This window comes from Bemisia tabaci, chromosome 1 (assembly GCF_918797505.1).
Source record: "Bemisia tabaci chromosome 1, PGI_BMITA_v3".
NCBI classification, from domain to species: domain Eukaryota; kingdom Metazoa; phylum Arthropoda; class Insecta; order Hemiptera; family Aleyrodidae; genus Bemisia; species Bemisia tabaci.
In genome coordinates this window covers 43,070,824-43,088,875 of record NC_092793.1, presented here as the reverse complement: position 1 = coordinate 43,088,875, position 18,052 = coordinate 43,070,824, and the positions used below count along the sequence as shown (strand labels likewise).

The 18,052-nt window shown below is 36.7% G+C and overlaps 1 protein-coding gene across 1 annotated transcript in view; it reads left to right on the top strand.

Annotated features, from left to right (window-relative positions):
• The window catches only part of LOC109039130 (protein glass), a 152,457-nt gene that overhangs the window by 24,023 nt on the left and 110,382 nt on the right, over positions 1-18,052 (top strand). The window contains exon 2 of the mRNA XM_072301148.1: positions 9,965-10,243. Within this exon, the coding sequence (XP_072157249.1) occupies positions 10,014-10,243 (230 nt within the window). The 5' untranslated portion in view covers positions 9,965-10,013. The remainder of the gene's footprint in view (positions 1-9,964; positions 10,244-18,052) is intronic.

The following is an 18,052-nucleotide window of genomic DNA, read 5'->3' as shown; positions in this document are numbered from 1 at the left end:
AAACGATAAATAATAAAATTAATCTTAAAATAAAGATGTCTCCAATAATTGATACTTTATTTTTTTTTATTTTATTTTACTTTTTAATTTTTATTTGATTTAATTTTAATTTTTAATTTCTCTTTCAATATGTTTATTTGTTTTAATTTTTTTTTCAATATTTTCAATATTTTCAATTTTTTAAATTTTTTTTCAATATTTTTAATTTTTGAAATTTTTGTCAATATTTTTAATTTTTTAAATTTTTATTTAAAAATAGTGGAGGCACTCTATTTTGCAAGGCATAATAAATGTATTCTCTAGATCAAGATTTATTTGAACTTAAAAAAACTCGACAAATTCCGTATTCTATATTTATTTTTTCATTTGACTTAAAAACAGGTCAAATTGGCAACTATGGCGAGGCATGATTTATTGGATTTTGAAAGCAACGCTGATGCTGAGTATTTAATCGAGCATGGCAAAGTCTCTTGAATTTGATTTAGAAATTAGATAATTATTGGAAGTATCCTAATTTTAATATTATTTTATGATTAAATGCTGAGAGAAAAAAAGGAAAAATAGGCAACAGTGTCATGTCTTACACCAACTGTCACTTAGAACTACCTAGAGTCCTTGTATTTCGCTTTACAATATCGAAACATGTCTGATCGAAGTTGTCTCTAATAAGAAAACAAGAGAAAAGACATTTTCAGAGATTTATGATGTAAACTTTGCAACGCTGTGTTACTTTAAATCATTGTAACCTTTTATCAATGCAACTATGCATCCACGAGTACCACTAGGGGTTAATTTTATCCCTCAAAATGCAGTTTGATATTCACTAAAATTGGTTTTTCAACAAGAAACTTAAAAATATGAGCATTTTTAAAGCTCAGGAAGGTAAACTTGCAACGTTGCACTACCAAAACAGGGGTCATGCATGAGCTAAAACTTTTAATGGAGGCTTTTTTTATCATTATGCTTCATTCACGGTTGTTTTAGATCGTAAAGTTCACTCTAATGTTGGTTTTAGGAAGATAATATTTGAAAATATGAAGATTTTTAAAGCTTAAATATGCAAACTTTGCAACGCTGTATCTCCGAAACCGGACGTATACTCAAGCTAAAATTTTTACTGGTCATCATAAGGTTTCGTTTAGGCTACATTTGAATGAAATCCCCGAGTTTCAGAAAAGGGGCCAAAAAAGGCCCTTTTTTGGGAGGCTCTTTCAATTTCACTGTTGGACTTAAAGTGATGTAATATCGTATGATTGTAGTCACTCAGATAACTAAATGTTGACTTCTTTAAATACAACGATGCCTAATTTAGTGTTACATCCCTTTTAAAAGCTACTGTCATTGTATAAGTGATGTGTTACTTTCGGTGAGTGACGGCATCCTGAGCTGAGCATGCGTACGAGTCGGTTCTTGATAATACGTTATTTTCATACCAACATTAATGTTTGATCGAATTAGCAGAATTTGATATAGATTCCTCCTCCACCTCTAAGATATCACCCTCGAGCACGCAAGATTGCATAAGTTATAGTTCAACAGAGAAGTTGACATATTTCATCAGTTATATTGGTGTCAGCGACGGTCAACTTACTCTAAACTTAGGTGCCATGTGATGGTAGAATTTTCATATTCCTTGCCAAATTGGTTTAAAACTAGTCCTATTTAGGCTGAATGTGTGAACGGATGTAAAAAGATTATCATTATTTACTGGGCTCAAGAAAATTGTTGACCATTACAAATTTTTGACTGTCTGATTTTGGTCGGCCTCCCCCTCCCCCTTCTTCCATTCTACCGTATAGAAAGAGCGAGAAATGCTATTGGAAACCTTGAAAACCCTTAAAACCCTTAAAACATGAATTTGTGTTGAAATATTTCATTGGCCGCCTTAATGTGTACAGTGGTTCCTTAAAACCCCTATATCCGATTTTCGCGGAAATTAGAGGTCACCTCAAAGAAGCATCCGAAAAATATGGTTGCACCGGTTTGTACCGTTTGTGCTTTGGAATATGGTATCTCTAGGATATATGATTTCTAAAAATACCAAAGAGAAACGCGCAACGAACCACAATGACACTTTCCCAGTCTACAATCCCTGAAAAAAGTAATAGCCATACAAATTACCTATAGCCCAGCCATGGGAAAAATCCTATGGTAAATTGAAACATGGCCTTTTGGCGATAGGAATTTTCTATAGCCGGCGATTGAGAATTCCTTTGGCTGGCTGAAGGAATTCTCAATCGTCGGCTATAGAAAATTCCTACCGCCAAAAAGTCATGTATCGATTTACTGCTTTAGGGGTTCGCAGCTAGGGGATGGTTGAAAATGGTCAATCGTGGAAAGAGTTTTTGAAACCATAAAAAATAAAAATAATGAAACCACTGGGATGTAATTTAATCGATATTGAAGGTCAGAACTTTTTTACCTACCCTGGATTGAACCACCTACCTAACACTAACCAAAGACCGTACCAATTGAGCTGTACCAGACGATGCTTCCAGGTAACGACATTTGTTTTGCCCCTTATTTTCTCCAAAAATATACGGCTTCTTATGGGGAAATGGGGTTCTTCAGTAATCAACTTCTACTAAAGCTTCTTCCGTTTAGGTACTTATAATTTTTAGGCATTTTTTCTTTACTTATTTTCTTTTCTCCTTGCTTTTTATTTATATTGTTCTTTCCTTTTTTTCTCTTCTTTTTTTCCTTCTTTTCTTCTTTTTCTTCTTTTTATTCATTTCTTCTTTTCTTCATTTTCTTCATTATTATTGTAGCGGCCGGAAGAGGGGCGCTCCTTCGGCGCGCTGAGGGGGGCACATTAGGGTGGTTCAAAAAAAAGAAAGTCTGAAATGTTCGGCTCCCCAGGCGGCAATCGATGACGTTTGGTTAAAAAACATGTTTGCCAAAATTTGGGCCAATTTCAATCATTTTAAATAGTGCCAAAGGTCAATTTTGTGATGAAATTATGATATTTTGGTTTATCTTCAACACTTGCCTACAGTTCATTTATACCCTTTTTCGACTTATTTTCGTGAAAAATGAGTCTTTTAAACCGCTACTGTGTAAGCACCTCGGAAATTCTAAGGACCCAAAAAATAAATACCGAGTTGAGTTTTTCTAGTTCAATTTGATTTTTATCGTTTACAAAGACGTCTACCTAGAGTAAAATTTCATCCTCTACAACTTGAGTTCTTTGACATTTTTCTCGTAAACGCACGATTTCAGCATAAAATCGAGTTTTTTGTACGAAATCGAGGTCTAAACCAAAATATCATAATTTCATCACAAAATTGACCTTTGGCACCATTTAAAATGATTGAAATTGGCCCAAATTTTGGCAAACATGTTTTTTAACCAAACGTCATCGATTGCCGCCTGGGGAGCGGAACATTTCAGACTTTCATTTTTTTTGACGCACCCTAGGCCCCTAGGGGCGCGTCTGGCAATGGCAGATTGGCCTTATGGTCAGTCCGACCCTGATATGATTTAAAATTGTATAAATTTCGAAAAAATTAAATTTGTGCGCATATTGACACGAACATAACAAACGTGTCACATGTTTACAAGTTAAATCTATCGAGAACATAACTGCATCAGACAATTAGGGAAATTATGCAATTACTGAAGCGAAGTAATGTGCGAAGTAAGAACTCGATAGAAACAATCCCTGTCATTTACCACGGCAAGTACAGGAAATACAATCAATTACGGACATTTAGATATTTTAGGAGCCTCTAGACCCGTGACTCCAGTCACGAGCTTTTCGCTTGGTAGGTGTATTAAAGGCATTATTATTATCGATTGTGTTAAATGATGTTAAATACTTTAAGTATTATGTGTTATGTTAATGAGTTGTACATAAGTCGTATCTAATTAACTAGTTTTAATGCAAGTATTTTCTTCAAAAAAATGTCATACATGTCGATATGGCAACTATGTACACTTAGCCGCCTATAGGCTCCTGTGGAAGCGGCCCCCTTCAATACACTTCTGTCATGGCGTCCTGTAACTAAAGTGGGTCTTCTTTCTTTCCTTCCCCATTTGTCTCAAGCCACATCCAAAGTATTAACACTATAAATACGCCCGACGACGTTTCACCTTATGGCGATCTTACCAGCAATGGAACCATTGCATCCCTGCGAATGGCCTCGGTTCCCTTAAAAAACTAGAGTTTACCCCTAAAATATTCCTATGTGGACATACGTACGTTTTGAAAGTGAAATACATCTGTTTTTCCGATGGTTCTCTCATATTTTACCCTTCGGGTAATTTCATCGACAATATTTAATACCAGAAACATCAGTCGTTGCTGGTTAGGTAGAAGAATACCTATATTTACTAACAAATGATAGGTTATAGGTAACCCTGTAGCAGAATTTCAAGATTGATAATGATAGATCAGCAATATACATAGGAAGTCAATTTGAGTAGGTATTGTGTATTTATTGCTATCAAACTTCTACTAATAGTAATTTTAATCTACTTGTGAAATACAAACTTGCTAATAATGTTCGATTTTTGCATACCAACGAAATGGCTATTTGATTGAAATTAACCACAATGAGATCGCTATTTTTTACAATTATTTTTAACTTAGTATTTTGATCACCCAATTCTTGAATCTTTAGTAGCTATATTGCATTGATAATTTTGAAAACCTTCCCCCATGAGTAGGTACATAGTACGTGCAAGCCAAAGTCGAATGTTGACTTATTCTACAAGCTTAATTGGTTTCAGTTTCAACGACTCAAGGATTGAGATAAATAAACAATTTTGCCACCCTTTTTCGTCAGATGACCACTATTCAACTGTATTTTCATTATCAACAAAAACAAAAGGGAGTGTGAGGTTGCGAATCGATTCGAAAAATATCCTGAGAATACCCTCCCCAAGTAGCAGTGATCGCGATAAATTGCGATTTAATCGGAGAATGTATCGCGATTTTATCGACGTCGATTTATTGCAATATTATCGGATAAAAAATCGCAATAAATTGCGATTTCATCGCATTAAATTGCAATAAAATTTCGATTTCATCGAACGAGATTTTGTAGAGATAAAATAGAAATTTCTCATCAACGCCCAATAACGCATGAATGACGCTTATAAAAGATGTATAAGAACGATTCGATAGGAGGTTGGGCGTGGGGTTTGGATGGTGGGAGGTACGCCCACATTGAGAAAAAATTCTCGGCGTTTTTACCACCCAAGTAGCAAGGATACCTATAGATGGACATAAAATCGTAGGAATGTCTCTATATTATATTTGCCATGCGTATTGCCTACTCCCTCATTTGAAGGCGCGGAAATTATTCCTATATTGTTGCTATGATGTAGCAATAAATTCCGATCATTGGTTGTGTCACCTGTTGCCAATCTGCTCATTGCAAGGCGCAAAAATTATCGCAATAATCTTGCTATTAAGTATGATGAAAAACTCCCGCGTGTTCCTTTCCGTAACTTGTTTTCAAATCTCTAGCATGAATGCAGGAATGTATCGCAACAATTTGATGAAACAACCATTTTTCCTCAATTTAGTCTTCTCGAAATAGCTCAAACTCGATAAATCTGAAACTTTAAAAATTTCAATGCTTTTTTAAAAGGTTTGAATTTCCAGTCAATCAAAATAAATATCGTCTATGCTTTTAACCAAGTTCTGGGAAATTTAATTTTACTTCTTTCATGCCTCTCTTTCCTCCTTTTATTTCGTTTCTGTTTTTGTTACTTTTAATTCTTTGAATTTTTTATTTCATGCAAATGCGCCGTTAAGGGTTTCGTTTCATGTCGGAGCTATATAATGTGTGAAAAGTGAGGCACCCGACAAGTAGCCTGGCTAGCTCAAACGGTAAAGGCGGCGCACGACAGTAATCCGAAGGTTGCGCGTTCTAATCGCGCCTCGGACAGAAGAATTTATAGGGTGCTGGATGATTGAATCATGAATTTCCTGTCAATTCCGGCAAGATCGGATTTTCGAATGGATTCTGCAACGTTGTAAAAATTAGGGTAGACTGATAATTTCCTCAATTTTCCTAAAACCATTTGGCACCGCCACAAATAGCAATGACATTGCTATTAAGTATAGATTTTTTTTTATCGATCTGACCTGACGATATCGGGAAAAATCGTCCAAATGTTGACTGAGAATTGCTACTTTATAGCTATATTATTGCAATATTTTTTACAACTTTATACCTATAAATTGATACATTATATCAATTTTTACGTTGAAAAATGCTACTTGGGCAAGGTCCGTGGGCAACTTTACCATCTCACTTTTTTTACCAATTATTGGTAATGTTACCAAGGGAGACTGGTAAGCTTACCTAAAAACCGGTATTTTTACTGGTTTTTTCAGGTAGGAATATGTACCTTTTTTATTGGTAATCAATTTCCGGTAACTTTGCCAATTTATCTCGGTAATTCTACCACAATCGATGAAAAATGATGGCGTTTTTACCAAGGTCCATCGGTAACTTTGCCATCTCACTATTATTAGTAATTTTCCAGAGACAGAATGATGAGATTACCAATAGAACCTTATTTTTCCAACCGTATTTCAAGGTATGAAATAAAATACAGAGGAGGGAAAATAAAAAAAAATCCAATGAAAACTCGGTGTCAGTCAACGCAATGACAAAAGTTGTAAGATTGCGAAGCCCCGGTCCATGTATAATTTTTTTTTTTTTTTTTTTTTTTTTTTTTTTTTTTTTTTTTTATTAACTTATATAAATGTACAACCACCCCTTTACGGGGTGTTAATTACAAGCATGTATAAGAGGCTTCAATTTGCACTCGTTAGTCATATAGCGGCCATAGCCTAGTGGCAATGTGCTGGCCTACCACCGTTGCAACTCGGGTTCAAATCCTCGCGGAGGCTCCGGGGATTTTACGCTCGTCTTCGTCAAAGGACCTGACGGTTGAACCTAACGGCAATCGGCTAACAGCATAAACCCCTTTTTTTTGGCGATTTTATCAGTGACAAAATCGCTAGGATCATCAACATGTGAGCGATTATCCTCGATCTTATCGCGATAAAATCGCAATTTTTTCGGGCCGTGAAGTGATACGTTCATCTTTGATACATTTTCTTTAAGTGTTCTAGAAAAGTTATTTTTGCCGTAATGGTTTTTTCTGTTTTTATGAGAAATCAAGGATTTTTTATGTATTAATATTTCAATACTTAAGTAATGGATCATTATTTTTTCTTTTGGATCTTGGAATTTCTTTTGGTGGGGGGGGGGGAGGAGCAAAGCACCATTTTAGATGTTTTAGTAATATATTAAGAATTACTTAATTTTTTTACTGCAAATTTAAACATACTCAGTTCATAGGTAGTACATTAAAGCTGAGACTCATTAAAATTGCGCTCTCCGCTGAGCGCTTCTCGAATACCCACGTATTAGAGCTTTCCCGCTTCTTTTCTTTTTTGGCGCGTATACGTAGTGTACCGCCTTTGCGATCGTTTCGACCCCCCACTCGATACAATAACCGAGTCCCTTAGTTCCTACCCGGAAAGTGACTGCCGCGAACTTTTGAGGTTTTCCAAAGCGTGTGAAAAATTTACTAATCCGTAAATAATCATGATTTAAAGTTTTTTCTCATTCTGGGGCCTTCTAGTTTATGTGCAATGAATACCAAGAGTCTACGTTACTTGGTTTTTTTAATAAAAAACTTAAGAATGCTCCGCACTAATTTAAAATATGCATATATAAGCAGAAGCAAACGAACTGATTCGAGGATGTCTGAGCAGTTCAGCACTTTTCGAATGAGAATTTCACTCCTCCGTTGTGTTTAAAACGTTGCATTGACAGATATCTACACCCCTGTTATGCTTTTCAAAATTTGGTACCACTGCTCTGATAGCCAGGGCCAGCCAGGACAGCCGTAAGTGCATTCTGTGATGAGCCTCAAAACTCATTAGACCATGTGCTAACCATAACACATACAGATATCAATTTGCTTTTACAGAAATCCACTTACCCTTCTCCTGATGTCCTCCCCGCACATCGGACGTCTGTCCCGAGACCGAGGCAGATTCTATTGATCCTCCCGAGCGACCCGACTCGGTCTCTCACGCAATTATTTACGCTTGGTTAACTATTTCGCCGTCACGCTAGGATTCGTCCAATTTTCCAAAAAATTGTTTCGCGTGTATTTAGCAATTTTTTCCTTACTCTCCGTTAAAACACGAATTAAAAGAGGTCTCATTCATAAAAATCGGCCAAATAGAAAAGAAGTTACAGTATTCGAAATCCTAAGAAATCAACAAAACTTCTCCAAACAAAAACTAAAATGAAGGGGAAAGAAAGTAATGTATAAATTACAATTAAATATAATTGACCTCAGAAGTTGACGAACAATTCAATTTATATAACGGAGAAAAAATTGGGAGAAATTACAAAAAATTCGCCTCTTGCAGGGGGCTTCTTTGTAAAAATTTTGACCTGAAGACAAGGGTTGACTCCATACGATACACGGTGTGCCTGAACGAACATTTTTTTTTGGGTCAGAATCGAAAATTCTTTATATTTTTTACCTACAGTGTCTTTTGAGTTGTTTAAGCCAAAAAGAAAAAAATTCCTTCAAGATCCTGGAAAGTAAAGGCGCTTTAAAAGTATTCTAGGGCTATAATAGCTAAATCACCGGTAGTAAATCCCGTTATATCATTAAAACGAAAGTGACTCCATAATTTAATGCCTTATTGAATACGATTATTTTAAGCACTCGAACATTTGTACCTGCAATTTTACCCATGGAGTGATTTCCTGAGAGCCGATAATATCACGAAGTTCTCATGGAGCCCTTCAAAAATGGCTTGCTTTTTGGGCAGCCGATTCGGTCATCGAACCGGATTTAAATGGAAGCTGATAATAACACAAAGCTCTGAGAAAAATTTTGAGATGAGTATAGGAACGGTTTGTAAATAACGAGGAGAGGCGGGCAAAGCGGCTAAAATTCGATCCAATTTTTTCTGTTAAATTGATGTTGCCGCGGATTTCTGACTGTGTCCACACATGGTTTCTGTTCAACATATCGATACATAGGTACTTAAGTATTTTTACACGTAGAATCTAATTTCCACGTCAGGAAGCCGACATATTTTGATTTTTTTGATTTTATACGGAATATAGATGGTTTTTCAGGATTAACTTACTTACCTACTGTTGTTTCATGAAAAATAAATGCACCCAAAATGACTAAAGAATATTGACTTTTACATATTTGCACTCACGAAATTGATTGGTAAATTCAACGAGTGGGTACATCGACCTGGTATGTAAAAGTTTCTGCGACTTTACGGCAAATCGGTAGATTTTCGGGATTTAGATTGCTTACTTTCAATTCACTAAAGAATCAAGAATGGGCATGGTTGAACTTCTTTGCATGGAAATACGTTTAAAACAACAAAATCAAGACATATTTAAAGCACTTGCATTTATATCGAGTCAATTTCTTTTCAGTATTATAACGGGATTCATAATACCGGTGATTTGGGTATTTTAGCCCCAAAATACCTTTAAATCGACTTTATCTTTCAGGAGTTCGACAGAAATCCTTTCTTCGCTTAAATTATTACGTAGGTAGCACTTTTCTTTAAAAAGAATTCATTTAGAATTTTCTGAATTAGAAAAAAACTTAAACTCGTTCGAATGGCTTTCTACATTCACAATACACGGTCTCGTGAAAGTGCGTCGTTGACCTCGCAGTGTTAGATCGTATGAATTCTCTTGTTGTGCTACTTGCCTATTTTGAAATCTCTGTAAATGAAAACTAAAGGGGCTGATATGTGCGAGTTGATGACGCGCCTTATCAACACATTGTGTTGGAGTTCACTGCTTGTTTTTTATTGTTAAAATATCTTTTTCAGACGAGAGGATCTGAGGACCACAAATTGCGCCTCATTTGTTTTCTTTTTGGCTTCTGGTTCGTAAAAAAAAGTAATCTTGCGATGCGTTCATTTATTTCACAGGGACTGCAGGCAAGCCGAAAAAGAGGGAGTGTGGAATCGGAAGGCATGAATGAGAGACGGTAGCGATCCGGTCGGCAGAGGGAGTGGCGGAATCGACAGAGGCGGAGGGATGGAGGGTTGCTACATACCCAATAACCCGGCACACTACGGGCTTGACGGAGGTTGGAGCATCGGAGTGACCGACGAGCTTTCCCTTCCCACTCTCGATCTCGACCCTTTACCCAGTTTGTTTCCATTTAGCCCCTGCTCAGGAACCACCGCTCCGACGGCATCTTATAAGTAAGTACCTAACTCAATCTTTCGATCATTCTCATATTTATGATGGAGTCACGCAAAAAGCCCCGGAGATGGAATCTCAAATTCTGCAGGACATACAGCAAAAAACTGTTCTGGGATTAGAGAAGTCGATTTTTATTTGTCGGTGCTAAACGCTTACTAATACTTTAGAAAACTTTCTGGTGTAATTGGTAAGCCATTCTAAAGGCGAATTTCCGCGACAGAATTCGGCTCATCATTTGGACGATCCATGATTGTTTTACCATCGTTCAAATGACGAATCGAAATTAAGAATTCAATTTTCAATCCAATCCTTAGGAAAATCAACAAAATCCCAGATTAAGTTTTAAAAAAACGCGCTAATCGGCTAATTTTACAACTCGATTGAGCTGGAAAAAGGTTTTTTTTGTTGTTGTTGTTGTTGTTGTTGTTTTTTAAAAATCTGTCGTGTTATTTATCGAGTGTTCTGTTGAATGACAGAGACACTTGAACTTCATTCAGATCATTTCAAAACGTTATTGTTGTTACTGGATGATGACAGTAGGATTACCTACACGAAACAGCCACCACGTTAATTGATTTCCTTGAAATTCATCGGTGAAAAATGCATTAAATTACTGACTTACATAAAGAAAATTTATAATTGAACTACAGTCGCCATAGTTAACTAAAAGTGTGAATAGTGTGTGTTATTGCAATTACAATAACATATACACTATTCACACTTCATCTAGGTATACCTATTTTCGCTATACCTATACAGTATAATTGGTGCAGAACTTTCATATCTTTTCATCTTCTTACCGCCATTTTTTTCGGACACTTGATTGTTCTTTGACGTTCTCTGTGACACCGTCTACTCCCAAATCCACTGCTCGACTCATCTCTGAGGTGGTCGAGAAATCTTAGGATTCGTTCAGACATTAAGTAATTCGTTCGTTAATTGTTGACGAAATCCGTAGGCAGTTTACGAAATACGACATCAAACAAATTTTCGTTCCCAGGTTGTGATTCAAGTGGCGTGGCTCAGCCTTTCCCGCCAAATCGCCCGTAAGTTTATAGTTTTGTAAACGCGTGCTCCGGACCACGTTTTCGAACATGTTGACGATTCTGGTTGACATGAGAGTGAAACCCATTAACAGTCTCGTTAACAGGCCACCGGGCTCTGATTGGTTGATAAAAATACCAACTTCGTTAACGCGGAGGACAACTGTTTACGGATGTCGTTAACACTTGACAAACAAAACGGAGTGTATGCAAAATCGGAAAAAATTCTCCCCTCATGGATTTTGACGAATTTCCAGTAAGTATGTCATTCTCCATTATAGGATACGCCTTTCCCAAAAGTTTCAAGGCCTGAAATGAATTTCTTTCCGCGTAGTAGCGTTGCCAAGTTGAAAACCGTCGAGTTCCATATCTGTTGAACAGAAAATGATATTGAGGTGCAATTTGCGTTAAAATTCTCCAAAAAATGCGTTCTTTTGAAATATGTATTCAATTTGATCGTTTACCTAGGTACTTTAAGATTGCAATGATGCCATTTTTCAAAATTTCTTGAGGGTCAATTTTTGTTCAACCCTAGTACATTGTCAAATGCCGGATTCTCGATTCGAACAAAAAACTGTTTATTAAATTATTCGTACTTTTCCATTTCTTTTGATGTATTAAAGCTCCCAGGGAAACGATTGGTAGTGGAGAAATAAGCAATCTAAGGTTACGCTCTGCGCGCGCCGACTGGAATCCGGGCGCCGCTCGCTCGCCGCTCGGAGTCGTCTGCACACTCCCTCCCTTAAGCTTCACGAGGTCATTCCAGTGTATTTTTTTTGCGAACTTTTCATTTCTGGCCTTTAAAAAGGCCTCCGATGCATTTTTAGGGGCCTTGCGGTCCATGGTTGCCATGTTTGGCTTGTATTTAGGGTTTTTTCCAACTTTACTCACAATTCTACTGTAAAACTTAATGTAAACTGAAAACTGTGTGCGTCGAGGGATAGAACGTAAAAAAATAAACGTTTATGTATAATTTTTTCCTCCGTTGCCAAATTTTCGAGAAAAATTGTAGCAAAGAGCGAAATATTGGAAAAATTGGATTAATTGCCACGCCATGGTTTAAGTAAGTGGGGCGCAACTTTTACATTGACGTAGGTACGTAACAAATCTTACCCATCTATACAACATATTAAAAAAGCCGAGTTGTATCTGGATTCCGAAGATGTGAAAATTTTCCGGGATGTCACCTTTTGCGGCCTTTTCTAATGTGTATAGATTTTTTGAATGTTTTTAGACCTTTAGTCATCCTTCGTAGGGGTGTATCGTTTGTATTTTTCCTGTACTTTCCAATTTTGAAAAGAACGTAAAAAAGTACATCATTAACGACCTTGGTGACTTGACAGTTTTCAGTTCACATTAAGTTTTACAGTAGAATTGTGAGTAAAATTGGAAAAAACCCTAAATACATAGGCTGTCCAAAAAGTACCGAGACTGTTTCTATAACTCAAAAACCAAGATAGCTAGAGGCTTGATCTTGGTTTTATTTGAAAGATCAACTCAATATCTATCGATTGAGACCAAAATCAAAACTTTCGGTTAAATATTTCAAAAGTTACAACACTGTTAGTAGAAAAAATATCTGGACCCCCTACCTACCGTTTTTTATGACTATTTTCTCTTGCCGGGAACACTCTCTAAATTATTGATGATCAGTGCACGGTTCTTTTGCAACTAATCATGGCGAAACCTAATTGATTTGGAAACACTGTCAAGCCGTTGTCGTCCGACTATACGGGTATGAGAGTTCAAAATTCCACGGGGAAAGAATGAACCATCGGTCAGCCACCCCTAAAAAATCCAGAAAATTTCGGCAGTTGCTGACAATTCACAGTGCGTGCGTGGTCTACGCTGCAGATAGTGAGTGATTTTGTTTCTGTGTTAGATAATTTTGATACCTTTATGGAAAGAGATAAAGCAGTGGTATTAAAAATTTCGAACACAGAAACAAAACCACTCACTATTTGCAGCGTAGACCACGCACGCACTGTGAATTGTCAGCAACTGCCGAAAATTTTCTGGATTTTTTAGGGGTGGCTGACCGATGGTTCATTCTTTCCCCGTGGAATTTTGAACTCTCATACCCGTATAGTCGGACGACAACGGCTTGACAGTGTTTCCAAATCAATTAGGTTTCGCCATGATTGGTTGCAAAAGAACCGTGCACTGATCATCAATAATTTAGAGAGTGTTCCCGGCAAGAGAAATTAGTCATAAAAAACAGTAGGGGGTCCAGATATTTTTTCTACAAACAGTGTTGTAACTTTTGAAATATTTGACCAAAAGTTTTGATTTTGGTCTCAATCGATAAATATTGATTTGATCTTTCAAATAAGACCAAGATCAAGCCTCTAGCTATCTTGGTTTTTGAGTTATAGAACCAGTCTCGGTACTTTTTGGACAGCCTATGTACAAGCCAAACATGGCAACCATGGACCGCAAGGCCCCTAAAAATGCATCGGAGGCCTTTTTAAAGGCCAGAAATGAAAAGTTCGCAAAAAAAATACACTGGAATGACCTCGTGAAGCTTAAGGGAGGGAGTGTGCAGACGACTCCGAGCGGCGAGCGAGCGGCGCCCGGATTCCAGTCGGCGCGCGCAGAGCGTAACCTTAGATTGCTTATTTCTCCACTACCAATCGTTTCCCTGGGAGCTTTAATACATCAAAAGAAATGGAAAAGTACGAATAATTTAATAAACAGTTTTTTGTTCGAATCGAGAATCCGGCATTTGACAATGTACTAGGGTTGAACAAAAATTGACCCTCAAGAAATTTTGAAAAATGGCATCATTGCAATCTTAAAGTACCTAGGTAAACGATCAAATTGAATACATATTTCAAAAGAACGCATTTTTTGGAGAATTTTAACGCAAATTGCACCTCAATATCATTTTCTGTTCAACAGATATGGAACTCGACGGTTTTCAACTTGGCAACGCTACTACGCGGAAAGAAATTCATTTCAGGCCTTGAAACTTTTGGGAAAGGCGTATCCTATAATGGAGAATGACATACTTACTGGAAATTCGTCAAAATCCATGAGGGGAGAATTTTTTCCGATTTTGCATACACCCCTTTTACGTAAGTATACCCAACCATTTCACCTTTTAATCTTTTATGACCGCATTGTGAGTCGAATCATTCTAAGCATGAGGTCAATATTCATTTTTGATTTTGCATACACCCCTTTAACGTACTCTGCAGTTGAGTTGTTGTTGCAACCTTAAATTAATTATTCTGACCTAAAATTGGTCAAGAACGCGAAAAATCGTGAACTTACGGCAGATTGTGCCGGTTGGTGTTTTTAAGTAGTAATATTCAGAAGGAAAAAAGTAATAAAAGCTGAATTTTTGAATATGATTCTTAACCAAAATTTTCCAATTGATCTCAAGAAATTTTCCTTTGATGCATGATTTTTTAGTTACAAAGGAAAATCCATATGGACGTCCTCTTTGAAAATAGCTGTAAGCCGTCATTATGTAAACGTGCGATTTGACCACTTTTCCGATGAAATTTTTCCGTAAACTTTTTTGGGGAATAATAAAGCACACGCAAAAAAAAGAGGTTTGCACGCAATTTTTTTTTTTCAAAAATCGTCTGAATGCACGCAAAATTTATTGAACTGCGCGGTATTTTTTGCACGACATTTTAATTTGATACCACAGAATTCTGCTGCAAGTTGAAACGAAAAAATAAATCAAATGAACTGTAAATAAATATAAGCCCACTAACTCTGAATTTGATACGGCTCTACGGCTAATTAAGAACGAAGACATGGGACAGTCGGTACGCAGGCAGGCGGCCTGTGGTAATGATCAAACATTGGTAATGATGAAAGGCCTCTATGAATAAGAAGGTATTAAAACAGTCAGTTAAAGATAGGTCACTGTTTTTCACGGCCTCCTCCACTATCACGGTTCGTTTGAACCAAAGTTAAATGAAAAGTCGATGCACTCATGATTTCTCTTCAGAACCTTGAAGTATGATGTAAACACATTACTTTAAGACCAAAACGAAAATATTCTGTCGAGCTCTCGGAAAATAAGGCCGATTTAAAGGTTTTTAGCCCTGAATCGGCTGAAAATTGCTGATTACGGAGCAAATATCCAATAATTATGGCTGTACCCTTTGTTTTTTGAAGTTGCGGGGGCATCGAGGGTAGGAAAAGGCCTTTTTCTTCCTTCAGCCCCCCCCCCGCCCCCTTCCATAAAAAACCATTTACACCTATGCATATGCATGCGCTCAAATTGATATGAATGTCTTGCTAGTTTGAGTCGGTGGATTGGACCCAAAGTAGAATACCGATGACCAAACTCGAAAATTGCACAATCGCTTATTGCAACGTTGCAGATTTCCTTCTATTATTTTTTACGGCCGAGAATTTTGCAGAATTTCAAGGAAAACTTCATTAGTTTTTTTTTTACAATGACATTAAAATTCAGTGGAAGTAATTCTCTCAAATCTCTCCTATGGTTCGTCTATAAATAAAGAAAGTAGAAAAATATACAAGCAGAAACTCTGAAACGTCGCAATAAAGATGCGTTTAATATTTGAGTTTACTTTTCAATATTCTTTAAAATGTATTAAAAATACAGCACATATTTGAAGAAAAAATAGTCTTTTTCACGAAAGTAGAGGGTTAGTTATATTGAAAGCATTTGAATACTGTGAAAAGAAACAACAAGGTCTTGGCTTTTTTAGCGAGCAAGCCCCTGAGAGTGTCCATCAAGATTTTAAAGCCACATGGCTGAAATACAAAGTAGCAGAAACGAACCCTAACTATACTTAACTCGATTGCTACGCGCAGTTTGCGAGTACAATTCACTGCATTTGTAATCTTGTGGGTATAATCATCTTTACTTAAAATTATACTAGTATGCTTAATTATTTTTATAATTCCATCCTTAAATGATTTTATGCGATTTTTATATGACTTATGCTGCTTTGTCGTCCTGTATTCAATGTTTTCTTATATGCTTCCATTCACAGTAGATTTTATGCTTGATTGCTAAATTGCTTTTCTGCCATTCTAACATGCTTTATGCTTTGCCATATTTTGTATTCAAATGCTTTCAATATAACTAACCCTCTATTTTCGTGAAAAAGACTATTTTTCTTCAAATATGTGCTGTATTTTTAATACATTTTAAAGAATATTGAAAGGTAAACTCAAATATTAAACGCATCTTTATTGCGACGTTTCAGAGTTTCTGCTTGTATATTTTTCTACTTTCTTTATTTATAGACGAACCATAGGAGAGATTTGAGAGAATTACTTCCACTGAATTTTAATGTCATTGTAAAAAAAAACTAATGAAGTTTTCCTTGAAATTCTGCAAAATTCTCGGCCGTAAAAAATAATAGAAGGAAATCTGCAACGTTGCAATAAGCGATTGTGCAATTTTCGAGTTTGGTCATCGGTATTCTACTTTGGGTCCAATCCACCGACTCAAACTAGCAAGACATTCATATCAATTTGAGCGCATGCATATGCATAGGTGTAAATGGTTTTTTATGGAAGGGGGCGGGGGGGGGGCTGAAGGAAGAAAAAGGCCTTTTCCTACCCTCGATGCCCCCGCAACTTCAAAAAACAAAGAGTACAGCCATAATTATTGGATATTTGCTCCGTAATCAGCAATTTTCAGCCGATTCAGGGCTAAAAACCTTTAAATCGGCCTTATTTTCCGAGAGCTCGACAGAATATTTTCGTTTTGGTCTTAAAGTAATGTGTTTACATCATACTTCAAGGTTCTGAAGAGAAATCATGAGTGCATCGACTTTTCATTTAACTTTGGTTCAAACGAACCGTGCTATGTCTGAGAATATCACTCAAAAACGTCTAACCAAATTTAAAGCCGTGGCCGGTAAGTGGAAGACATTCGACCAATTTAAGCAGAGCTACTACAGCATTTGGACCATCTCGATTAATGAACAGGATACTAATGACTGCGATTGCACATGCCCTCACTTCCTGAAAAAACACATTTGTAAACATACATTGGGAATGCAAATCCGGCTGAAATTAGTGAATGCACCACCAGAGGCCAAAACAATTCCGTTGGGCCAGAAGCGAAAGAGAGGGCGGCCCGCAAAAGCCAAGCAAGCTCTGTTGGTTCAAGATTAAGACGCTTCATTTTTAGTATATTTCTTTTAAAAACATAATTTTAACAATACGACGAACAATACGTTTTTATGAATTTTTATGAATTTTTAATGAACTTTAAGACGTCTGATTACCGCTCCTGCACTTTAAATTTGCGTGCGAGTTCCGATATATTTTCCTGTTCTTCACTTCATTTTTCGTGTAAGTATTTTTTCCTCTGTTCACAACTTTGATTTTTTGTGCAACATTTTTTCCATTGCGTGAATTATTACAATTACTGTGACATTCATTTTCGATTTCGTGAAAAACATAATTTTTCCGTGAATTTACCCTTTTTTTGCGTGCCGATAAATGCAACCCAACTTTTTTTTCTGTCTTATTAGGTACCTAGAGACCCTATGTACCGAAGGAAAAGTTTGTGCTAATTTGGCCGAGGTAAAAAGCTAGTTTACCTGGACTAGTACCATATTTTTTTGTTAAATAAATAAAAAAAAGAAAAGAAAAGAAAAAAAAATGAGCTCTCCAAGTTTGTTTCTCGCTCCCCAGTGAATTTTTGAAAATACGTCTCTTCAACGTCATCGAATGCGCACAGCCCGTATCAGACGATCAAAGTAGAGCTCTGAAAATGGCGTCATGTGGGGTCATGTGGCCCTCCATTGGCCCTCT